We start from the raw sequence: 21,094 nt of genomic DNA on the forward strand, positions 1-21,094 counted from the left end.
TGACGGGGGAAAATCTGGAATCAAATCTGGGACACAGTTCTGACATCAAATCCGAGGTGATTAAAACGTATAACACTAGATGTCAGCAAAGTTGTTGCTGTGCTGGAGGTGTTGGTGTTTGTGTGTGTGTAAGAGAGAGATAACACTGATTTATGGTCTACACAGTTTCCTGCGGGCTCGAAGATCAAATGTAGGTGACTGATTGAGTTAAACTTTCTGCTCAGTCTTAATCCGTCTGATCTCTCCTTGAGATGTCAGTTCTACTTCAGTCTCTCTGAACACTTTCACACTGTCCGTTAACATTAATGCACACAATATCCAGACTTGCTTATAGTTGGGATTCCCGCCAAAAGACGGAAAATCCACGACCACTTTAATCTTCAGCGCTGATGTTTGCTTTGTACCTACAAGAGCAGAGACACTGCATCACTGACTGAAGACAAGGACTGACAAAGATCAGAGGGGAAAGGAATCGCAGCAGGTACAAGCCTGAGTAAATCAAACAAGGTGTGCTGAAGGCGTTCTCCCTGTGTATTCAGTGTGATTCTTCCCCGCGACTTCTTGTGTGCACTGGGATAAAAGCGTTTACAAAAATGTTTTTCAGATGTTACTTGGTAACCGAGTAAAAAACTTAGTCAAGCACAAGCAAAGAGACGTAGAAAGAGAGAATGTAGGAGTGTGTATGAGGAGAAACTGTGTAGGTGTGAATATTTGTTTCTGTTTGTTACACAAAGTCTCAGTTACAAAAAAGAGTGCAATAAAGTGTGAGGCTGCATCGAGGATTGTGTGTGTGTGTGTGTGTGTGTGTGTGTGTGTGTGTGTGTGTGTGTGCAGCACATATTGACTCCATATCTATTTTAATTCAGCATGAGATGGATCCTTTGAAACGCTGCTCGTATAACAGACTATCGCCAGCCATGAATTGCAGAAACACTTTTCAAGGGTGTATTTATCGTCAAGGTCAGGCCAGCTGCTAGAGTCTGCAGTGTGTGTCCGTGTGTGTGTGTGTGTGTGTGTGTGTGTGTGTGTTTAAGAGAGAGAATGTGTTGATTGGGAATGTGTATACGTGTGAGAGAGGCTTTGTGTGCGTGTGCTTGTGTACTGTGGCTGTGTTTGTACATAGTTTACTGCATGCTAGCCTCGGAATGAAACGCAAGCTCGCTGTAAAACGCCTGCTGATGAAAGATAACGAGCCATTAAGCTGGCAGACAAACAGGTACCAAAACACACACACACACGCATATAAACACACACACACACACAGAAACAGAAGCAGTGAGATTGACAGAAAGTCAGCTGGTTGCCATAGAGACGTCATAAGGGAAGTAGATAGAGGAAAAGGTGAACCCGAGCGCCGAGTTAATCGAAGCACTGAGTGACATACTGCGACTATAATCAGTGTGAGACAGCTCAGGAGTTTTTTGTCCAAATTTCGATATCCAGTGCTTCAATTTCTGTCAAAAACTATTTGTATTAGATGTACTGACGAGATCACACACATCTTAGGTGCATCAGGATTCTCTCTTGGAAGATTATGTCTCGATGCAGTCAGTAATCTTATATCAATAAGCTTACGGCTGAACCACGTCGTGTTTACGTTCCAGGGCTACTTCTTGAGTTTTGGTGAGGATCGCTCAGCATGAGCAAAGATAATAAAAGTAAATTCATCTGTGTATTTTAATCATGGATCAAAATAAAAGTTCCAAGTTGTCACACAGTGAGAAAACATACATCACGTTTAGTTGCATCGAGCCATCTGAATCAAAATTGAATTGCGAGGTGCCTTGAGAGTCCCACCCCAACATAAAACATACACATTTGACATCTGACAACACTTTTGAGCAAGAAATATCTACTGCCTTTGGAGGAGACGTGGCAAGAAGAAGAAGAAGAGGAAGAGGGTATCTCTGGGGAAAGCATGGTATTATGTGAAGTATTTGCTAAGCGTGCGTGTACATTTTCAGATGGGACAGACATTCATGTGGTTGGCAAACAAAAATAGTTTACCTCACGATTGAAAGGGTTTTATCACTTAGATCACCTGATGAGACCTCCTCTCTCACCAGGACAGCGTGCATCTCCATCATTCCTACTGGTGATGAAGTGTGTTTGGTGAAATCACATAACACTCTGCCCAATTTTGACCTGAGCAGAAGTCTTTTCAATCAGAGTAACTGAAAACTCCTTTGAGGGTTTGCAGGGCCTTTAACATTTATGGTAGTAATATCATTTACAGTAGACATACTTATCATGGAGGAATTTGGCTGTAACTGTAAATGATATTAAGCGTTTATTTCCAGAGATCAGGGTTTAGTTTAAATACATCATGTTCCCACTGCAGAGATAATGCTCGTCAAACAATCAGTGCGACTAACTGGAATCTACCGGGGAGATGTGGCCGGTTCAGCTTCTCATTATTTAACATTTTGGCTGCGTTACAAGCCAAACTGCCAACAACTTGGTGCATTCCTTTTAAAAACTCACCATCTCCCACACACGCCCACACACACCAGCCGTAACATTAGCACTAAATATACCAATATAACCAGTGCCTGCAGTGCAGTCATGCACATTTGGCAAAGAGCGGGGCTTCCTTCTCCCACTCTACTGTACATATTGGCCTGAAGTAAACTCATGAGGGTGTGTGGGGTACTGTAGTTAAGTCACCAACGCAAATGAGTACAAACTGAGGATTTCAAACTCCACATCATAACTTCTGTTTTGTATTTGACTTCAGCACCGGTCCGGTCCTCACACTAAAGCCACACAGTTCACACACCCTCTGACTCTGAAGAGGATCAGGTGATTACTGATTGTAATGTTAGCAAGCCAGCTAAAGTCACACAACAGTTAGCTACCTAAAGTTGCATTTGTTTTTATTAGAGACTGACTGCCTCCCAACCATAGACTGCATAGTAAATAGTGGACGGAGCGACTATGACATCACCCATTGTTTTGTGGACTACCATGAAGCCTCAGGTTTAGCATTATTGCTATTTCTTCTTGGGTTTTTTGGAGCTAGAAGTGACCATATTTGAACAAGAGGGTGCAGTTGGGGAGGACATAAATAAACAATATGCTGTTTTGAAAACACTTGAAACTATGGACTGAAAGCATTAATCCATTAGCAAACTGTTAACTGAGGTCATAAATCAAGTGAGAAGTAGGGTCATTTTCTCATCAGCGTTATAGTGAAGAGCTGTGAACCGTCCTTCTTACAGTAGGCGACAGAGTCCTCACTGTACAAGCACACATCTGATATTGTAATGCTCCACGTAGTCCCCTATTGGTGCAGTCACTGGGTCACCCCGTGTTTATTTTTAGGGCCTATATCTGCTAATCTTCGGGTGAGTTGACAAGGGACACCCCAGTGAAATCAGTACTGCACACACACACACACACACACACACACACACACACACACAAACATATTCACACACACAGCTGTGGCTTGTGTTCCCCCCTGCCATGACTTAATGCACCACCTGTTGTTGAACTGCGGGTTGATCGTTAAAAACACATTTTATTCTTACTTCTGTTTCTCACATTCTGTGTATTTTAAATTTATTCTGTGAAACGCTCTGTTTATCATGCATCTATTGTATTTAGGCATCCTGTCTGTCCATCTTTGCTTTGCAGAGTTGGACAGACAGGTCCAGACAGGTTATTAATGGCTGCTTCAACTTTAAACACACAGACAACAAAAGACTTCTGATCCTCCGCCCCCTCTGCTCTACACTCTGTTCACTCTCCTCCTCTCTCCAGTGTTAATAACATTGTTACTCTTTCATTATCCCCATTATTTCTCAGCTTGTCTTGTCCTTGACAAACTCCCAACCTGCCTCACCTCAATTATTGCTATTTTCCTTTCCTGACCCTCCCGGTGTGTTCTCCTCACCACCTCGCCCTGCTCTCCATCGTCCTTCTACAATGCTGGACAGTGCTGATGAGGCGTAATTCGATTGAGAGGAGAAGCTGGAGAGAGCAAGACACTGAGACAGCAGAGGGTCGACACAGGACATGAAGACACAGAGACAGTATTTGAACAGCATTATTCAAAGATTGTGTGACAGATACATGATCTCATATTTTCTATGCATAGGAGTATCGAGTATGGAGTCTTCCTCTAAAGGAAAAGATCATGTCTTTTTGGATTTTGGATTATTAGCCAATACAAACTTTTCCTTTAAAACCCATTAACATCATCAGAAAATACTCCTCACAGCAAAGTGAGTCTACTGCCTCAGGAGTCTCTGTCGTTCTATCTCTCATTCTTGCACCTACCATTAATTAATTCCTCTCTTGGCCTTGACTAGCGTAAGGGATGAAAGCAAAAGATAAGCGAATGACAGAAAGAAAATAGAAGGAGATGGGAGGAGACAAGGAGTCACACAAGCTGTCAGGGCCCTGACAGGATAGAGATCGATTCGTGATAAAAGGAAGAGGCATGAGATGATACGGATGCAGAGAAAGAGGAGCAAATTTGTTCTTTGATATGGAGAGAGGAGAGTGCAAGGGGTGGAGACAGGAAGGAGAGATAAGGAACGTAATGGACAGAGCAAAAGAGATTAAAGGAAAGATACTGCAAGAGAGGAAGTGAGGAGTAGAGTTTTTTTAGGGTAAAAGAGAGAGAGATGAATACAAACAACTTTAGTAAGGTGTTCCCTCAGGGGGAAACAGAAACACAGAATCAGAAGGAAGTCTGATTATTTTTAAGAAAGGAGTGAAGAAATGTGTGTTAAACTTCAGGTTTGTGTGAGTTAAAAGGTGGTCCTGGTAAAGCTGCATCAGTTTGTTTGACCACTCGGGGGCAGGACTCCACCACCAGCTACAAATCTCTCAACAGTTGCCCGTTTACAGATCCAGCGACACAGAGAAACATTATATTTTATTCATTTTTGTCTCTTTTTCGCCCTGCTTTTCGCCAACTACTGAGGGAAATATCTGGCTCTCAAGCTGTTAAGTGCTCCACTAGCGAGTCGCAAACTTTGTCTGCTTATATGTGCTGAGCAGGTAGTGTACAGATATACAGTTTACCAGAGACACGGGCTGCATAACGTGAAGACGATGGAATAAATAAAGGCAGATAAGGGTATAAAAAGGATCGAAACAAAAGAGGAAGCGGGTCAACACGGAGGAGATGTGGACTGAGGGCAGCCCGATGAAGTGATATTATTAATAGGCCTGTGTGTGATTTGTTATTGCTGCAGAGAAAGCGATCGCACTCCTGGGCTGACGATGTTTGTGTCATGTCTTGACAGCCACTCTACCTTTCTCAAAATAGAGAGAATACTGAGAGGTGGGGATGTGGGGTAAGAGAGTCTGTGTTTGGAGGCAGCTATAAAAGTCTTATTGTGTCCTCCCCCCAACTTCATCTTACCTCCATCTCCAACCCTGCTCTCTACTCCATTCTCCTTCCATCACCTTTCCTCTTGCCCTCTGTCTCAGCTCAGGTGCACTCATCCACCCCTTCATTCAGGTAAGACAGACAAGAAACATTAAATGTTGTAGCAGAGAATAGTTATTTGAAAAAAACAAAAACTATCAGGTGTTTTGGTCAGTGAGGCTATCGTGAACAGGAAAATCTAACTCAGTAATTGCTGGGTTTATCTCGAACAGGCAGATAGTCAGCAACTGAATGAAATACCTTTGCTAGTTGCATGAATAATTAAGCCGCATGCAACATGATGATAAAATATTTTGTAGCTGTGGAGAGTACAGCAGGAGTGCTTTTGGATAAAACAGAGTCAGAGCTCTGCTAGAAACTGAGCTGACTGAAAAAACATCACAGATGTGAGTTTAACCAGGGTCATAAAAGAGCATGGTTTTAATTTAAAGGAATACGGGGGAGTAGTTACAGTATATAACAAAGAAAATCAGCAAAAACAGGACAGAAGAGTGCCATGTTTATTGTGACAACTTCCAAAGTCAGTGTGAGAGTTTTAAGTGTGAGTTAAATATTTGTCTGACACCAGTTTCCACCTTCCTGTGAGGCTGTCCGGCTCAGATGAAGACACGTTTTTTATAGTCTTCAACATGTGTGATTTTTGGCTGTTGTGTGTAAATCAGACAGACTAGAAAAGTTGCATAACAATGCGTCAAAACAGAGTAAATCTACAGAGTCGACTATCCAAGAAAACTCAGCATAAAACCCACAATAACGATGACAAACCAAGTAAAAGTCCTGATCGTTAGCATCCACAACTTCAACACCATGTCAGAAGAACAATGCCATATTAACATCTACTGTAGAAAGCACCAATGCGTGTCAGTCGGCTGTTTTCATTCTTTAATTAGCATTACCATTTAAAAAAGTGGTGGGGAGATTTGTGTGTGTAAACTGGCACCTGTACATTTTTGTTTTCTGACAACACCTCGTTCACGTCTCTGTTATAAAGTAACTTTTAGTCCCTTAAAAAACAAGGTTCTCTTTAAGGGACACCTACTCTATTCTGGTCTGATGTTGATCACTTCTAACGTCCCCTGTGTGTTGCAAACTGCTGTTTCCTTTAATTGTTTTCGTCTTCGCAGTACTCTGTATCAAATTAAAGGTAATGTTGGAGCAAGCGTTGCTCTAATGGTTGTTTTCTTGGCCTGTGTCTCGCCATAAACAGGTGTTTATGCACAGAGACATGGCACAGTAGCCGAGAAGTCGAGCACTGTAATTAATAGTAATGCATGTTTTAGATGTTCTTCATGGTTGTTACTATTTTAGCTGTGCCCGTGTTACAAAGGGGGGCCCAGATGCTCAATGAGACTGCCTGTTTTAATAAGTTATACTTTATAAATAATACACTTGCTGTGCCTCGACTCGCTGCTGACTGTGTTGTCACCAGAATTTCAATCTTTAACTCACAGAGATATTTTGTGCTGTAGGCTGATGCAGTTTTCTGGAGTGATCAACCAATGAAAATCATGAAATTCTTATTATTTCTGCCTCTAGAACTAGAACTGAAGGCTTAACATGTTATTTCTGTTGCATTATTTATGACAAACTCAGAGCCAAGAACTGACATTCAATCTGCAGTGAAAGTCTGTCATTTGATGAATAGATGGTGCTAAAATTTGAGCTCAATAATCCATCACAGCGGTCGTATTTGTTCACTGCAGGGCTGATAGCAGTCATTGTGTCTGTTTTGCAATTTTTCACATTTTTAAGCTACCCTGAGGAGAAAGGGATGAGCTCAAGGGCACTTTGGGCTCGTTCGCCGCAAACGGTGACAGAAGCTTCGGCCTTTCGATTACGAGACAGATTCTTTCACCACAGCTATCGTCTGCACACCTCGATGTCAAGGCTGTTATGAAAGAACCTGCAAACTTAAGTCAAACATTTGGTATGACGCATATGATCTGATGAAGATCGAGAACAACTTGTCATACCAGAACTATCTGTCAAAGGCTTGTTGAGGATGGGTAAAAGATGAAATCAGGTCTCCAAACGACCTTTCAGACACCAACAAACCACTAGACGATAACCTGAGATATCTTTAACTGGTGATCAAGCTTTCTATTTGTAAAACATTATCTCAAAGACGGAAAAGTTTGTACGTCTCAAAAACCACAAATAGATTCTCACTAAATGGCTTTAGGTGATTAAATATCTAAACACATGACAGGTGGAGAAAAAAGGTGTGAAGTAGTAGAATGGACAGAAAGAGGAAGGATGGCTACGTATCTCTGCTCTCTCTGTCCGTCAGGGAGGGATGATATTTTGTTGGGGGTCAGTGAGAGTGCAGTGAGGATAACTAAACTACTCTGCTGAGGCTCTTTAAGTCTTATATCTTGAGAAAGGGACTAGGCTGCTGAAGACACAGATCTCTTATAGACACAAACACACTCATCAAACATCTGTCTTGACAGCTCAGAGTGTGTCCAGTGCTCCAAACAGACAAGCCTGAGAGCCTTCAGCTCAGCTCTGACACCTATTGTCATCTACGAGGTACTGCAGTGCAACTGAGGCACACAATCCCATCCACCTCGGGGGAAACATGACATGGCAGATACACTGCCATCTGTTTAAGCGAATGTCAGCTTTATATTTATACTCTATGCCCAGTTTTCCTCTGTGAACACTGAAAAATAAATGTGTTTATTCATTCAACCTTATTTAAACCCTGAGTTAGAAAAGAGCCGAGTATAAATAGAGAAAAGATCCTTGACAGCAAGAAACACAAACAGGAGGCTCAGATAAAAATGGCTTTAAAAAAAAGCCCAAACTAACAAAAAGCCCAAATTAGTAAAACAGCAAACAAAGCAATTACATTTAAAACAAACAAGAACAGCTGGAAGTGAAATAACATGAGATTAAAAATGCCCTCAGGATAAAAGAGAGCTGAGCTTTAGACTAATCCAGGTTGTCTTTACATCTTGTGTCATCCATCCATAGGACAGTGCATAATTAACATGGAGTATACTAGCTGCAGTGCTAGGATAACATGTATGTAACATTTTGCATACTCAGGTTTCACCTAATTAGCATTATTCATTTAAAACTGTATTTTGAAGTTTGCATATTGGTAATATTTCTTTACGTTTTCTTCTTCTCTGTAGTCTTACATGACTAATGTTGCAATATTCTATACAGCATAGGTGTAGTCATGTGTCCACTGTATTTCCAAAAACAAAAACTGTATTTTCTTGCTTGTAAATTGGAAGCAAAGGCCAGTAACAGGCGAGCAAGTGGTGCAATCCTCAAGTCAGATGTGCAAGTGCTGGCATCTTTAACTGCGTGTCCATTGTGTGATGCAATGTGGCAAAAAGAAATGTGATTACAAATAGATATTGTTTTAGAGGAATAGAGTTCACATTAATAAAGAAATGTATGATATGTGAGCTTGTGTGAGTCAAGTATGCATGTTAGAGGTGAACGGTTGGATAATGCGGTTGTGTTTGTATGTGTGCAATTGGGGTATTATGTATTTGTCCCCTTAGTGTATGCCAGACTGTATTCATGCCCACGTCTTAAATACTTAACTATGGCCTTGAAACATGTGTCCAAGTTCCACCTTGGCCATCTTTTGAATGTCTACTGTAAATATAATTTTACCAAGCCCACTAGAGTGTGCATGTGTGTGTGTATGCCACCTCCAACTAACAGACTATATTAATTTCCAATCAACCAGGTCAGACCTGTAGTTAACAGCCATCAAGTTCTCAGATCAGATCCACAGTTAACAGTTTAAATTTGGCTTTTAGCTTTTGTACCAAACCCTCCACTGCTGTAGTTCTGCTCTGGCTGTTGTCTGCGCTCAACAGTTTGAAATACTATTCTTTCACTTCTAACGTTGCACCTTTCATGTCCTCTGTTTCTCCCCTCTCTGGCCCTCTCTCCAGCTGACAAAATGTCGATGACAGATCTGTTGAAAGCTGAGGAGATCAAGAAAGCTCTTGATGCCTTTGCAGGTCGGTAACAGTCGCCCAGTCCGTGTGGTATTCTCACCAGAAACAGACATACAAAGCTCCATAAGTTAGTTTTAGATACTGACAGATACAGTAAATGCACACACATTTTTTTATGTATATTGCTAATTGTCTGTGCTATTAATTTAAATTCACAGTTCTGTGATAGAATTCATTTTATCCTTTGAGGTTGATGTTCATTTTCAGAAGATTTCTGGTTAACATTAAGGTAAACGTTAGCGTTGATTGATTGGTTCTGTCTTGCCTTTTGTAGCAGAAACATTCGACCCCAAAAAGTTCTTTGAGATGGTGGGAATGAAGGCCATGACAGCTGAAAACGTCAAGAAGGTCTTCAAGGTTCTGGATGTGGACGGTAGCGGCTTCATAGAGGAGGAAGAGCTCAAGTGAGGAACACACACACACACAAAAACACACTAAAAAGGAGGCCAGGCCAGGATAACAGACTGCATACTGTAGGAAGCCCATGTCATGTGTTCATTAACTCATTAACACTGTCCTACAGTAATGCTTCTCTGCAACACCCTGTTTCTCAGGTATGTACTGAAGGGCTTTTCCCAGGAGGGCAGAGATCTGACTGACGATGAGACAAGAGCATTCCTCAAAGCCGCAGACAAAGATGGAGATGGCAAGATCGGCATTGACGGTAAGAGAACGGAGGAACATAATGAAGCTTATGATAAAGAAAAAAGAAAAGTAGGGGTGATGGAAGGTCTAGTCGGCACCAGAAATACTAGTCAGTTAAAGTTTGTATTATTTTATAAACAATGCATAAATCTGTCTTCATCACTTTTTGACTCTTTTGCCCCAAGCCATCTGTTTGTACTTTATGTACAAGTCTTTAAAAACAGATATCTAAATATCTGGTTTCATTTTTTAAAACGCGGCTGAAGCATTTCTTTAACAGCTGGGAGTGAATAAATACATATCTGGCTGTTTAGAGAGCAGCAGGGCGCGAATGCCGTATTGACCGAAAACAAACTACAATGTGTCAACAGTGTTGCTCACTGATGTGTTTTTGAAGTCCAGTGTGTTGGATTTAGAGGGACCTTTTGGCAGATAAGTAATACAATATTCATAATTATGTTTTCATCGGTGTATAATCACCTGAAACTGAGAATTGTTCTGTTTTCGTTACCTTAAAATGTTGCACACTGCTTCTACAGTAGCTTAGAACAGAGATACCAAACATCGTCTCTTGGGAGCTTTAGTGAGTATTTGTGGCAACATTTGGGGGGAAAATATAAGGTCTACGGCTCAGAAGAATGAGATGTATCAAGCTATGGTTACACAGAGAAACCTCGATAGTAGGATCAATTCATTGTTGGTATTTTCATTGGATGTGGTGACAACATATAGAGAATATAATATAAATCATTGCCAGCCTCGTCTTTAAGGTGTATGTCACTAGAAGTCACCTGTGCAAATGTTTTCATTCTTTTTTTCAGAGTTCGAGGTCTTGGTGCATGAGTAGGGGCCAGCTGAACAATCCCCTTCTTCTTCCTCCTCCTCTTCATCCCTGCATTCATATTTTGTAACTGCAACCTTCAAACTCCTCTCACCTTCCTGGGGACCCCACACATGGAGTCAGACGAGGCCTGCTCGCTACAAAACACTGCAGACGCAGGCCAACAGGGAGTCAGCGTGAGGAGGAACATACAGGCATCAGTTTCATTTTTAATTTTTTTCATTTTTTATATATATTTAATCGCACATGCTGTATGGGTTTCAGAATCATTCTAAATGATTTTAATGAAGATAGTTTGTGGTATGAAAACAGGTGGTACTAGTGCTGTAGATGGTGTAGATGTTATGAAGACTTAAATCTTTATTTCCTTCTTTTGTGTATTTCAGGTTGTGCATTTTGTCTGATTGGTTTTACTTCTAGATGTTCACATATCAGTGCACTTTCCTCCCACTCCTCTTCCTCATCCACCTTCCCTCACCTCACCTCATCTCCTCTATCTCCTCCTCCTCACTCCCTGCCTCTGATCAGATGATGTAGTAGATAAAATGATATATAAGACGAGCTGTGAAGAGAGAAAAGAAATGACAATAAAGAAAACTTGAGTAATAACTGTCTCTTTACTTGTTTTACTCACAACGGACACAAAATATTAAACTCACAAAACAACAACGCACTTAACATTTCAAAACATGTCAATCACAGGAGGGTGAAGAGGATTACAAATTTACAAACACTAGTTGAGAACCTGTGGCTTTCAAGGACAACTATCACTGTCATGTGAGAGATCCTATATTCCACATGGACCAAAGCATTAGCTAATAAAATAATCATAAGCTATCAACAGCTTAAAGGAATAGTCTGAAATTTTGAAAAATATGGTTGTCCATTTCACTTAGTAGAAAGTGTGTATGCCAAACTTGTTGTTGGATTTAGCAGCCGTGTAGCATACCTTAGCATAAAGCCTTGATAAAGAAGGAATCTTGCTGTTTTTAAAGAAAATGTGCTGGTGGGTGGATTTTGTTACCTCTTGGCTGACACAGGCTAACTGTTTACCCCTGTTTCCAGTCTTTATGCTAAGCTAACCTGCTGCAGTGCTATTGATCTTCTTATCCAACTCTTGGCAAGAAAGCAAATGTGAGCATATTTCCAAAAATGTGTAACTAATCCTTCAATATTTCTTCTATAAGAAACAAACAGGCCTATCTATAAAAACTCCAATACTGTACAAAGAGCTGATGAAATTGGTTTTGATATTAAATAATCTAGATGTCCTACAGTCTCACTTTTTGTTACAAGAAATACTTCACCTAATCTAACACTGTACAAAAAGCCCACCAAACCTTCCACTGTCCCTCCAGCTAAAAGCCATCACACTTCAGAGCTGTGATTACATTCTCCTGAAACAAAAATGTATATCCCGCCTCCACAGCCTCATCTGGCAGATCTGGGTCACAAACCCTGCCTGCATGACGAGGATGGATCAGAGGATCCGAGGAGAGGATCTGTCATTGGTCGTGGTGGGGCGAAGCTTTACGGTGGCGAATGGGTTCGTGCCTCTGAAACGAGAGGATGGCGAAAAATGTAACACAATGCCTGACATGCTCAACCTCTGTCAACACAAATGAACAGATACACACACGTGCACACACTCCAGGATGGGAAACTGACAGCAGACCCCAGCTAGAAGAAGGTACATTTTGACTGTGGATAGAGAGCATGCTTCAGAGGTTTGACTTGTACGTATTATTCCTCTTATCTGCAGTCCTATTTATCCCTCTAGATTGTTTTGGTGTGAGCAACAGTTTTGTAGTTCTCAGCCACAGGGATGTCTTGTCAACGAGTAGATGCATTCTTCCTTCTATGCAGTGATGCGGTTGCTGGGTGAAGTTCAATAGAAAGAAATACTGTAGCTCCAATGTGACACTACTCACAAAAGGCCTGTGGATTATCTTGAGTAAGCGGGACATGATTTCTGGAGCACCACGAGCAATTAGCCAGGCAGACATCTCTATAGAGGATATCTTCAAAAATCAGCAACTCAAGGAATATAAACTTATTTTTCTATCAACCCATACGCACTAAGAAAATTACCTGGGAAACAGTGGATTTTCAGGTGGCCCATGAGGTGATAATGCCTAAAAAAAGAAGATATGCCAGTGTGAACAACCAAAACAGGCGAAGTTGGATTACATTATATGGAACACATCCAGAAAATTATTTTCAGAATTAAACCTCTGGTACCTGGACATCAGATGCTGATTCACCCTTCCTGTCAGGGAGGGGAGAGATTGGTCGAAAATCTACAGAGCCCCTTCTAAGATTCTGATTTGAGGGAGGAGGAGGCGGCGGGGGAGGAGGTGGAGGCAGGTGTTCATTGTAGCTCTTTGTCTGACCGGGCTTTGACTCCACGACTGGCTCCAGCTTCTTCTCAGGGAGAGGAGAGACCGGCCGGAAGTCTACAGAGGCTCTGCGGTTGGGTGTGGCCGGTGGTGGGACATCTCCATAGCTCTTGTTCTCTGATGGGTCGGTGTCAGTGGGGTCCAGCAGATTGTTCATACTGTGGCTTCTTAGGGAACCACCACTGGGAGGGGTCACATATAGGATCTTTTAGTGATTCATACTAAGTTACCTGGTACATTTTGGTGAATAAACAGAAAATAAAGCCCTCCTAGAAACCTTTTTTGTCTTACATCCTGGGGTCGACCTGTCCCTACCTTGTTGCTAAAGTGTTGGAGAAATCCTCGATAGGGGCCACGTACGCAGCAGGGAACCAGCCCTGACTGAAAGAGATAAGACAGATACATGTAAATAAACATGACATGTTCTCATGACAATATAAACTTTTTCTCATCTCCATTGTGATTTCACTGTCAACTGTACAAGGAGAAGGGAGAGGGCTACAAGGCAACAGTTATGCCAGAGATGTATCAGTTGCATTTCCTTCTGGCTGCTGCCAATCATAAAAAGCATTTAGATCGATTAATTATCAAGTAAAAATGCTTAAAAGCAAATTCTCCTCCTATCCCAGCCACCCACCGCAGGCTGCTGTCAGTGCGTCCATACAGCCAGCCGTTGCGTGGCTCCTGGACCAGTACGGTGACGGTCTCTCCCCTGTTGAAAGGCAGAAGCTTTGGGTTGGATGAGGAGGGGTGAGACACCAGGGCTCTCATGGCTCTCCCTCCACCCAGACCCAGAGATTCCCCCACGGAGCTGGAGCGAGAGCGGCTGGGGATGGGAGACGGTGCTGGAGGGGGGAGAACAGGCAGCACAAAGCATGTGTTAGTTTACACAATGCAAATGTACTGAGCAGTATCTATTTTTATGGAACGCTGCTGAGGAAAATACTGCTGATGTTGTTTGGCTTCACTGGTTATCAGATCGTAATCACATTCAAGTACAGTCGTCCTCTCACCTCTAGAGGGCACTCTGCCCAGCGCCTGCTGCTCCCTCCTGGCCCAGGACATATCTTCATCTCTGGCTACAGTCTGCAGCAGGGAGCTCACTGAACCTCGCAGCTGATCAGGAACAACACACGCAGGTAAACTCACTGCTGTTCCCACTCAAATTCTATTTATTTGTCATTGCATCTAAGCTTAAGTGTTGTGCAGCTGATAGACCGTATACAAACACGTGTGAAAAGTATATCTAACGTCATGACAACATCTCTCAATACGATGCAATTCAACACCACTACAACATCAATAATAAATATATGGGTAAATTAATACCTATCTAACAGTGTCAGTGAAAACTAAGCATTATTGTCTTAGTAAAATAAAGAATTTATGTCTGAGCTGTAGCATTTGATTACGTCCAATATCCATCAGGGTACATACAGTAAAAGCCTTCCTATACAGTATACTGATAAAAGAGATGTGCTGATCGACTGAGTATAATCTTCACATTGGATCAAGATAATTGACAGAACGACGCGATGTGTCTGTACCTGCGCCTCTTGGTCCAAGTGAGTGGGAGTACGAGGTCTGGACCCTCTGGTGTCGTTCACTTTCTCCTTCCATCCATCTGCCTTTTGCTGAAGAGATGCACCTGTCTGAAAACAGAAGGAGACACCAGCACCTCATTAAATCTCAAGCTGATCAGGCAGCAACACAAATGAACAGTGAATAAGACAGTGGACGCTGAGACATGAATTTCATAAAGCGACCAACGTGCTACCGTGTTAATAATAAAATGTATTGGCCATGAAAACATGTAAATGTTGCTGAGACGATGATGACGACATGGGTTAATTTGGCATCAGCTACACACACCTTCACCTGGGTTTTTTTTAACTTAATTTATGCAGTGGTGTTTCACTGAGAGCACCGCTCACTTTTTTATGAATGCCTTGATCACATTCACACAATTACACACATTCATACCTGGAAGCTGCTCAGCAACCACGATCTGATCTGCTGTCTCCGTCTGCTGAGCAGTGACAAGGGCCTTTCTCAAGGGCACCACAGAGGTGGTAATGAGGGAGGGGTAAGTGCTGCCTTTCAACTCCCCCACCCAGATTTATCATTAAAGTCTGACACTCTCATCACAAGCTTGCTTCTCTTACCTTTTGGTCACAACTGTTCTTTAAAAGCCATATTTTATAATCATGTTATAAAAAAGATGTTATCTACAGTATCAACTATCTGTAAAGGAAGCAACAGTTGTATAACTGCAAATGGTATCTTAAATTATGAATATTCAAGTTTTCTTTTTATAATTATGTTTGTCCATCAGCTCTAATTGACTCAATAATACCTTGCAACACCTAAAATCTGAGTAATTTCATTTTCCTCTGATGTATACAACAAGGAATGTCCATCAACCAGTAGGTAGACGTTTTTACTGGATCGTCGTAGATTTTTCTCATTAGTTTGCAATTTTGTGGAAGTGTTTGCTTACTTACTACTGAGCCAACTTCATAAAAACAAAAAGCTGGGGTCAAGCCCAAAGTTAGCTCAGGTGCGTGTTTATACCTTGTTTATAAGGAAGAGCAGTGACTGAGTGAGGCCACAGTGCTTCTCTGCTAAGAAGCGATACCTCCTCTCCTCCTCCTTCAGAATCTCCTGCTGACTTTGCCTCAGGTACAACATGTACTCACTGTTCTCCTGAACACACAAACACATATGAGAAATGACACATGGCACAGATGTGTTACTGCTGGACTGTGTGAGTGCACAGATGTACATTGTGTACAGTATATCTCAGTGTGTGTGCGTGAACCAGTGCAGCGTTTACGTGTTTGTGTAACTACCAGAGAGTCTCTGTAGGCTCCGCGTCTGAGCTGTTTCTCCAAAGCTTCTGCCTGGTTTCTCACCTCCAGCTCGTACACTCTGCGACTCCCCTGTAGCACAGGAAACCGTTTGATTTAAGAAGCTCTGATGTGATTATCAAATGTTTTCTTCACAAACAGACATTTTCTACAAAGATCTAAACAATTCACTCTCAACTGAATCTGGCCTTACAGTGTAGTTCTCTTGTCTTATGTTGGAGGACATGTAAAGATAGTTTTTGTTATACTACTGTAATGAAGTAAAATTTCAGGAGAGATCATTCAGAAAACTGCACACATCAGTAGCTTGAACCACAAAGCATGAAATAACAGGAAACTCCAACAGTAACTGCACTAAACATTTATTTATTTAAAAATATACTGATAAATATTTTACTTTTCTTAACTTTCCATTCAGCCAAAAATATTTATGAATTTAGAAAGTGAAGAAGACACAAATAATTGTCATAATCATTATATGCAGAACATCCACGGAGTATATGTAATACAACAGCTGCCTAATCGTTACAGTAAAACATGTTCTGAATCTAAACAGCTCAGTAAGCTCTTCAAAATTCTCCGCAACTCCACTCGTCCTCAGAAGGGTACAAATGAAAAAAAATATACTTTTCCATTTTGTGAACTCACATCAATGTACTCCTCATCCAACTTGACATTCTTCTCCATGGCTTGCAACACCTCTATCTGGAACCATCGAAACTGCAGCAGGGAGAAAAACACGTGTCCCTGCGGTGTAGCCAAGTCATTATGGAAACCTTCCCTTTGTTCAAACAAAATTTTTCATTATCAGGTTGTTTCGCTTGACTGCATCTATATGTAAATGTGCCCCGTCCTTAGACCAACTATTTTATCAGAGGCCACCTTTTTCTTATTCACATCACTGAAAGCAACTGCAATCAGGCCCAAGGGTTTGAGAAGCACTATGAATTTTTCAACAAGCAGCAAAATGGAAGCGAACGTCTCCCAAAATCTTTCTGCAGAGCTCAGCTTTAGTCATTTAATTTGTACCGAGTCAAAAGATCAGAATCCTTCACAGATTTCTTAATTAAGGACTCAAAAGTCTATTTCCAAATATGAAATATTGAATAACCTGCAATTTAGCATACTCAGGACGACAATGTCTATGATGTGTCAATGCTATCCACAAGGAAACTGATGAGGTTACCTGGGGAAATGTGTACGGGCAGGCAGCACTTTCAAATCTAAGAAGCTTTACAAATAACTCTAAGAAAGAGGATAAGCATCCTTTCACCATGGAAATTGCTGGTTACAGTTAAGCAACAGAATGAGACGGGAGTCACGGCAATAATTTGCGCAAAGTATCGGAGCTTGGAATAAGGTGGATAAGATTATGTTAAAAGTCAACTGGGTTTAATAAAATAGCAAGACAAACCTGTCGCATGGGAAATAATTTATTGTGGTTCATATTTGTTCAATTTTTGTCTATTTTAAGACTTAACCAGCACTTCTGATCCTGTGTTTTTGATTAAATAACATGAGTATTGACTGAATACAACTACTGACCACTCCTTCCATCTCTGCGGTGAGTCTCCTCTGTGTTTCTGATATCTGGATCAGGACATCCCCTGTTGAAAACAAAAGGACTTGGGTAGATCAACACACATATCGAATATCTGCAGTCAGAATTTAAAGCATTGAAAAAAGTCTACGATGCTTTGAACTATTTTAAAATGTTACATAGTATCATATTGTCATATTGTTTGTTATATCGTGTATTCAATTAAATTCAATGTATACTGTACGCACCTGCGACAAAATGTTTTTCATTAAATGTTTAATTCTATAATTTTGCGTGATCTTACGTCCATTACAAAGGAGAGGCACGATATTTTATCAGGAATGTCAGTAATTTGATATATGAATTTAACACATTTCAACACAACTCAAGTCATCTACGTTTCGATCAAACCAGCTGGACTGGTGGAAAGTTAGCCAAGCCCTTTATATTATCAGTGCCTCTGGTTTTGTCTATTGTCATGGATTGTGGTTGAGCTAATGAATTGAGTGCAGCTGAAAGACTGTCCCCATCTATAATTTAGAGGCTGTCACTCAATAGGCTCCCTTGTCACGCTGTGGCTCCCTGACCTTCTCAATAAGCCAAACTAGCAGAGCCACGTGCGTATTTGTGTGCTAGCACTGATGTATGAGCCCACACACTCTCATTAGGGATGCGTTAGCATAATGCTAATTACCGTTAACAATGCTATCACACGTCCCCAGGGTCAGAGTGAAAGTGAAGCTTGTGGAAAATATGCACTCAAGAGTCTGCGAACATGCACACACAAATACACATCCATGAGCACACACACAGATATTTATAAGGGGACGAGGTGTGTGTAAGGGTGTAATCATAAGGTTACTGAGTGAGCGTGTGGTATTTCACAATCTGAAATGCGACAGTATGACCAGGCTTGACATTAACTCGATAGAGCACTTGGCCATCTCTAGAGGACAATTCTGTTGAATTAATGTAATAAATCATGGGCGAAACCTGTAATAGAAAGACTCAGTAATCAGTCGCACATACAACCACGCACACACACTTACCAAGAGAGCGGGATGAGAGCGTGTGAATGGCCTGGTCACCCATCTTAGCCACAGCGCTGAAGTAGGCCTCACTGCAAACAGCTAAGGCTGTATGGCACGCACACACAAAAATACACAATAAGCTTAAAGCTTCTCAAATCTTATAAACTGATAAGCTTTGGAGTAGTATAACAGCCAGTTTAACGACTCCTAATTGGGTCAATCATTTCCGCCTCTATTCATTATAAACACAAGCCTCGCAGTGCTGACATGTGATATGTGATTTTGGTCGAGGAATAGCCCCATGCCAGTGGGTATAGTTTTACCACGCTGCCTTGTTGGCCTGTGACTGACAGCCTGTTCTTGTTTTATCAGGCAGAGAGGTGCATTAATGATACATGCTGTTCGCCCAATTACCAACGTAACACACGATAAAGATTGGGGATACGTAGGCAGGAAGGATTAGTGAAGCAAATACTGGGAGACACGAAAAAAAATTCTGTTCAAGCTTTGATGCCTCAAAGGAAGGAAACATGAGGCATCAGTACTGAAATATAAACTTAATTTTACATATTTTATTTGTACATGAAGAGGAATATAGTTCATTTTGTCTTACTACAACATATCACTTTACTGTGCGACTCTAATGCCCAATACAAGCCCAGTCACTGGACTAGCTGGTGTGGTTAAAACTAGGTAAACCCAGATAAAAACTTTCAGTGCAACAAGTAAGAACTGAAACAGATTTACACATATTGTGACAGCAGGTTTGTGAGCTTCCTCTACTTCTGCAACTACAACAACACAACCCTTACAGCACCTGCAGTATTAGGCCCTCTAATTAACATCTGATTGTATATTACAGTGTGTAGTTTTTATTTCTAGCTGCTCTCACAGGAGATTACACGACACCATTTACATATTTATATGTGTAAACTGAAAATCAAAAATGAAAAGTGTCAAATAAAATGAATCAAAATAACAATGACAAAATCTACCCACCAGACAGTCACATGGTCACTCACCTTGGAAAGCTTTGACATAGCTGTTTCCTAAAGCGACAAGCTTCTGCAGGCCAGGATTGAAGTGCTCCATCAGGTTCTACAGTACAACACACACACACACACACACACACACACACACACACACGAATAAAGTGATATACATGCAAACCAACACACCATTGAAAACAGTTCCTTCAGTTTGAAATACTACGTTACAGCCAATGTGTCCACACCGTGACCAGAATCCAAATGTAGAGAACAAGCAGACGATATAAACTCACCACATAGACAGATAAAGTTGATCTGTGCAGCTGGTCACTGGTGGCTCCGGACATAGTGACCAATTTCAAACAGAATATGAACCTCAAAGCCTCAAAAAGCCTCAAAACAACGATCGTCAGAGACAGAACAAACTTCCGTAAACAGTCTGTATTCCCATTCAGACTTCTGAAGACGTTTCCTCGGGCGTTTCTCGATCTTTGTATGTCAGCGTCTTCAGGCAGTGAAAGTCACCTTCACTGCTGTCCTTCTGCTCCTGCTGTTGTCCCAAAGACCGATAACACCTGTCTGATAGAATGATAGTGCTCTCCTCCCTCTCTCCCTTCTTCTGTCATTCGTTAATGAGCTCTTTTACCTGCTTGTCATCAACAGTTTTCGTGGAAAGAACGAGCAAGCCAGCGAGGGGAAGAGAAAAGGGAGCAGGTGCCATCGATATGACCGGGCCAGGTAAATTATTGATTGAAACCCTGGAGGGAAAGGAGAAGTAGGACAAGCAGCTGCCCAACTAGCTGTGACGTAGACTCACACCTACGGGGGGACCTCAGCTTCGGTCAAACGAACTACTGCCTTAGAAAATTTACATATTATTTACTCATATACAGCTAGATACAAATACATTAATCCAGAACCTCTGAGAAACACTTGCTTTTGAACGTTTCAAACGTGATGAGAACATTTCCCCAAGTGAGTATACGTCTGCTTCATAGGACTCACCTATGAAGTATCTTTGAGATATCCACTGGAAACCTTGTACACAGCAAGTACATGAAAATAATATAGGATCACCTTCTCTGCTCATCATCATTAAAGAATCAGAAGGTGCAATTCAACATTTATTACGTGCTTCTGATGTTTTTTACTTTGTACTGCAGTTGAACCACAATACACACTCTACTTAAAAATATGTTTCATTATTTTTCGTGTAGCAGAAATCCTAACAGATAATCATCATTTAAGTAATAAAATTCAAACTAATATTGCCAGTATCAGATTTCGATTAAGTTCTAATTATTATAAAAACAATAAAGTTTATCTGTAAAAACTTATTTTATTGTCAACAAACAACATTTTTCAATTTGCTTTTAACAG

General features: G+C 41.2%; 3 protein-coding genes across 3 annotated transcripts in view; 1 reads left to right on the plus strand and 2 right to left on the minus strand.

The window, feature by feature from the left end:
* The window catches only part of ncf4 (neutrophil cytosolic factor 4), a 47,713-nt gene extending 36,792 nt beyond the window's left edge, over window positions 1-10,921 (minus strand). The window contains exons 1-2 of the mRNA XM_084376088.1: window positions 10,836-10,921; window positions 5,381-5,469 (exon numbers count right to left, since the gene is read on the minus strand). The gene's annotated coding sequence lies outside the window, so the exon portion shown is untranslated. The remainder of the gene's footprint in view (window positions 1-5,380; window positions 5,470-10,835) is intronic.
* Window positions 1-11,494, plus strand: part of pvalb7 (parvalbumin 7) — a 38,777-nt gene extending 27,283 nt beyond the window's left edge. Inside the window, exons 2-5 of the mRNA XM_084376074.1 lie at window positions 9,334-9,402; window positions 9,674-9,803; window positions 9,954-10,063; window positions 10,866-11,494. Coding sequence (XP_084232200.1) covers window positions 9,342-9,402; window positions 9,674-9,803; window positions 9,954-10,063; window positions 10,866-10,891 — 327 coding nt within the window. The 5' untranslated portion in view covers window positions 9,334-9,341 and the 3' untranslated portion in view covers window positions 10,892-11,494. The remainder of the gene's footprint in view (window positions 1-9,333; window positions 9,403-9,673; window positions 9,804-9,953; window positions 10,064-10,865) is intronic.
* baiap2l2b (BAR/IMD domain containing adaptor protein 2 like 2b) lies at window positions 11,484-20,139 on the minus strand. Its single transcript, XM_084376065.1, has 14 exons — window positions 20,008-20,139; window positions 19,748-19,823; window positions 18,744-18,830; window positions 17,700-17,761; window positions 16,803-16,874; window positions 16,137-16,226; window positions 15,859-15,990; window positions 14,832-14,936; window positions 14,298-14,400; window positions 13,922-14,129; window positions 13,600-13,665; window positions 13,127-13,466; window positions 12,977-13,020; window positions 11,484-12,441 (listed from the first exon to the last, which is right to left on the minus strand). Exons 1-14 carry the CDS (start codon window positions 20,059-20,061, stop codon window positions 12,366-12,368), a joined length of 1,515 nt encoding a protein of 504 aa, XP_084232191.1. The 5' UTR covers window positions 20,062-20,139; the 3' UTR covers window positions 11,484-12,365.
* Window positions 20,140-21,094: the final 955 nt, after the last annotated feature.

Source organism: Pagrus pagrus (genome assembly GCF_965226575.1).
Source record: "Pagrus pagrus genome assembly, chromosome: 2".
Classification (NCBI taxonomy): domain Eukaryota; kingdom Metazoa; phylum Chordata; class Actinopteri; order Spariformes; family Sparidae; genus Pagrus; species Pagrus pagrus.

Excerpts from the sequence above, each read along its gene's own strand:
- baiap2l2b (XM_084376065.1), bottom strand. The coding sequence starts at position 20,061 with ATGTCCGGAGCCACCAGTGACCAGCTGCACAGATCAACTTTATCTGTC. Across the intron at positions 17,762-18,743 it reads GCTCTCATCCCGCTCTCTTG|GGGATGTCCTGATCCAGATA; the intron begins GTAAGTGTGTGT and ends TGTTTTCAACAG. Across the intron at positions 14,130-14,297 it reads GGGCAGAGTGCCCTCTAGAG|CACCGTCTCCCATCCCCAGC; the intron begins GTGAGAGGACGA and ends TCCCCCCTCCAG.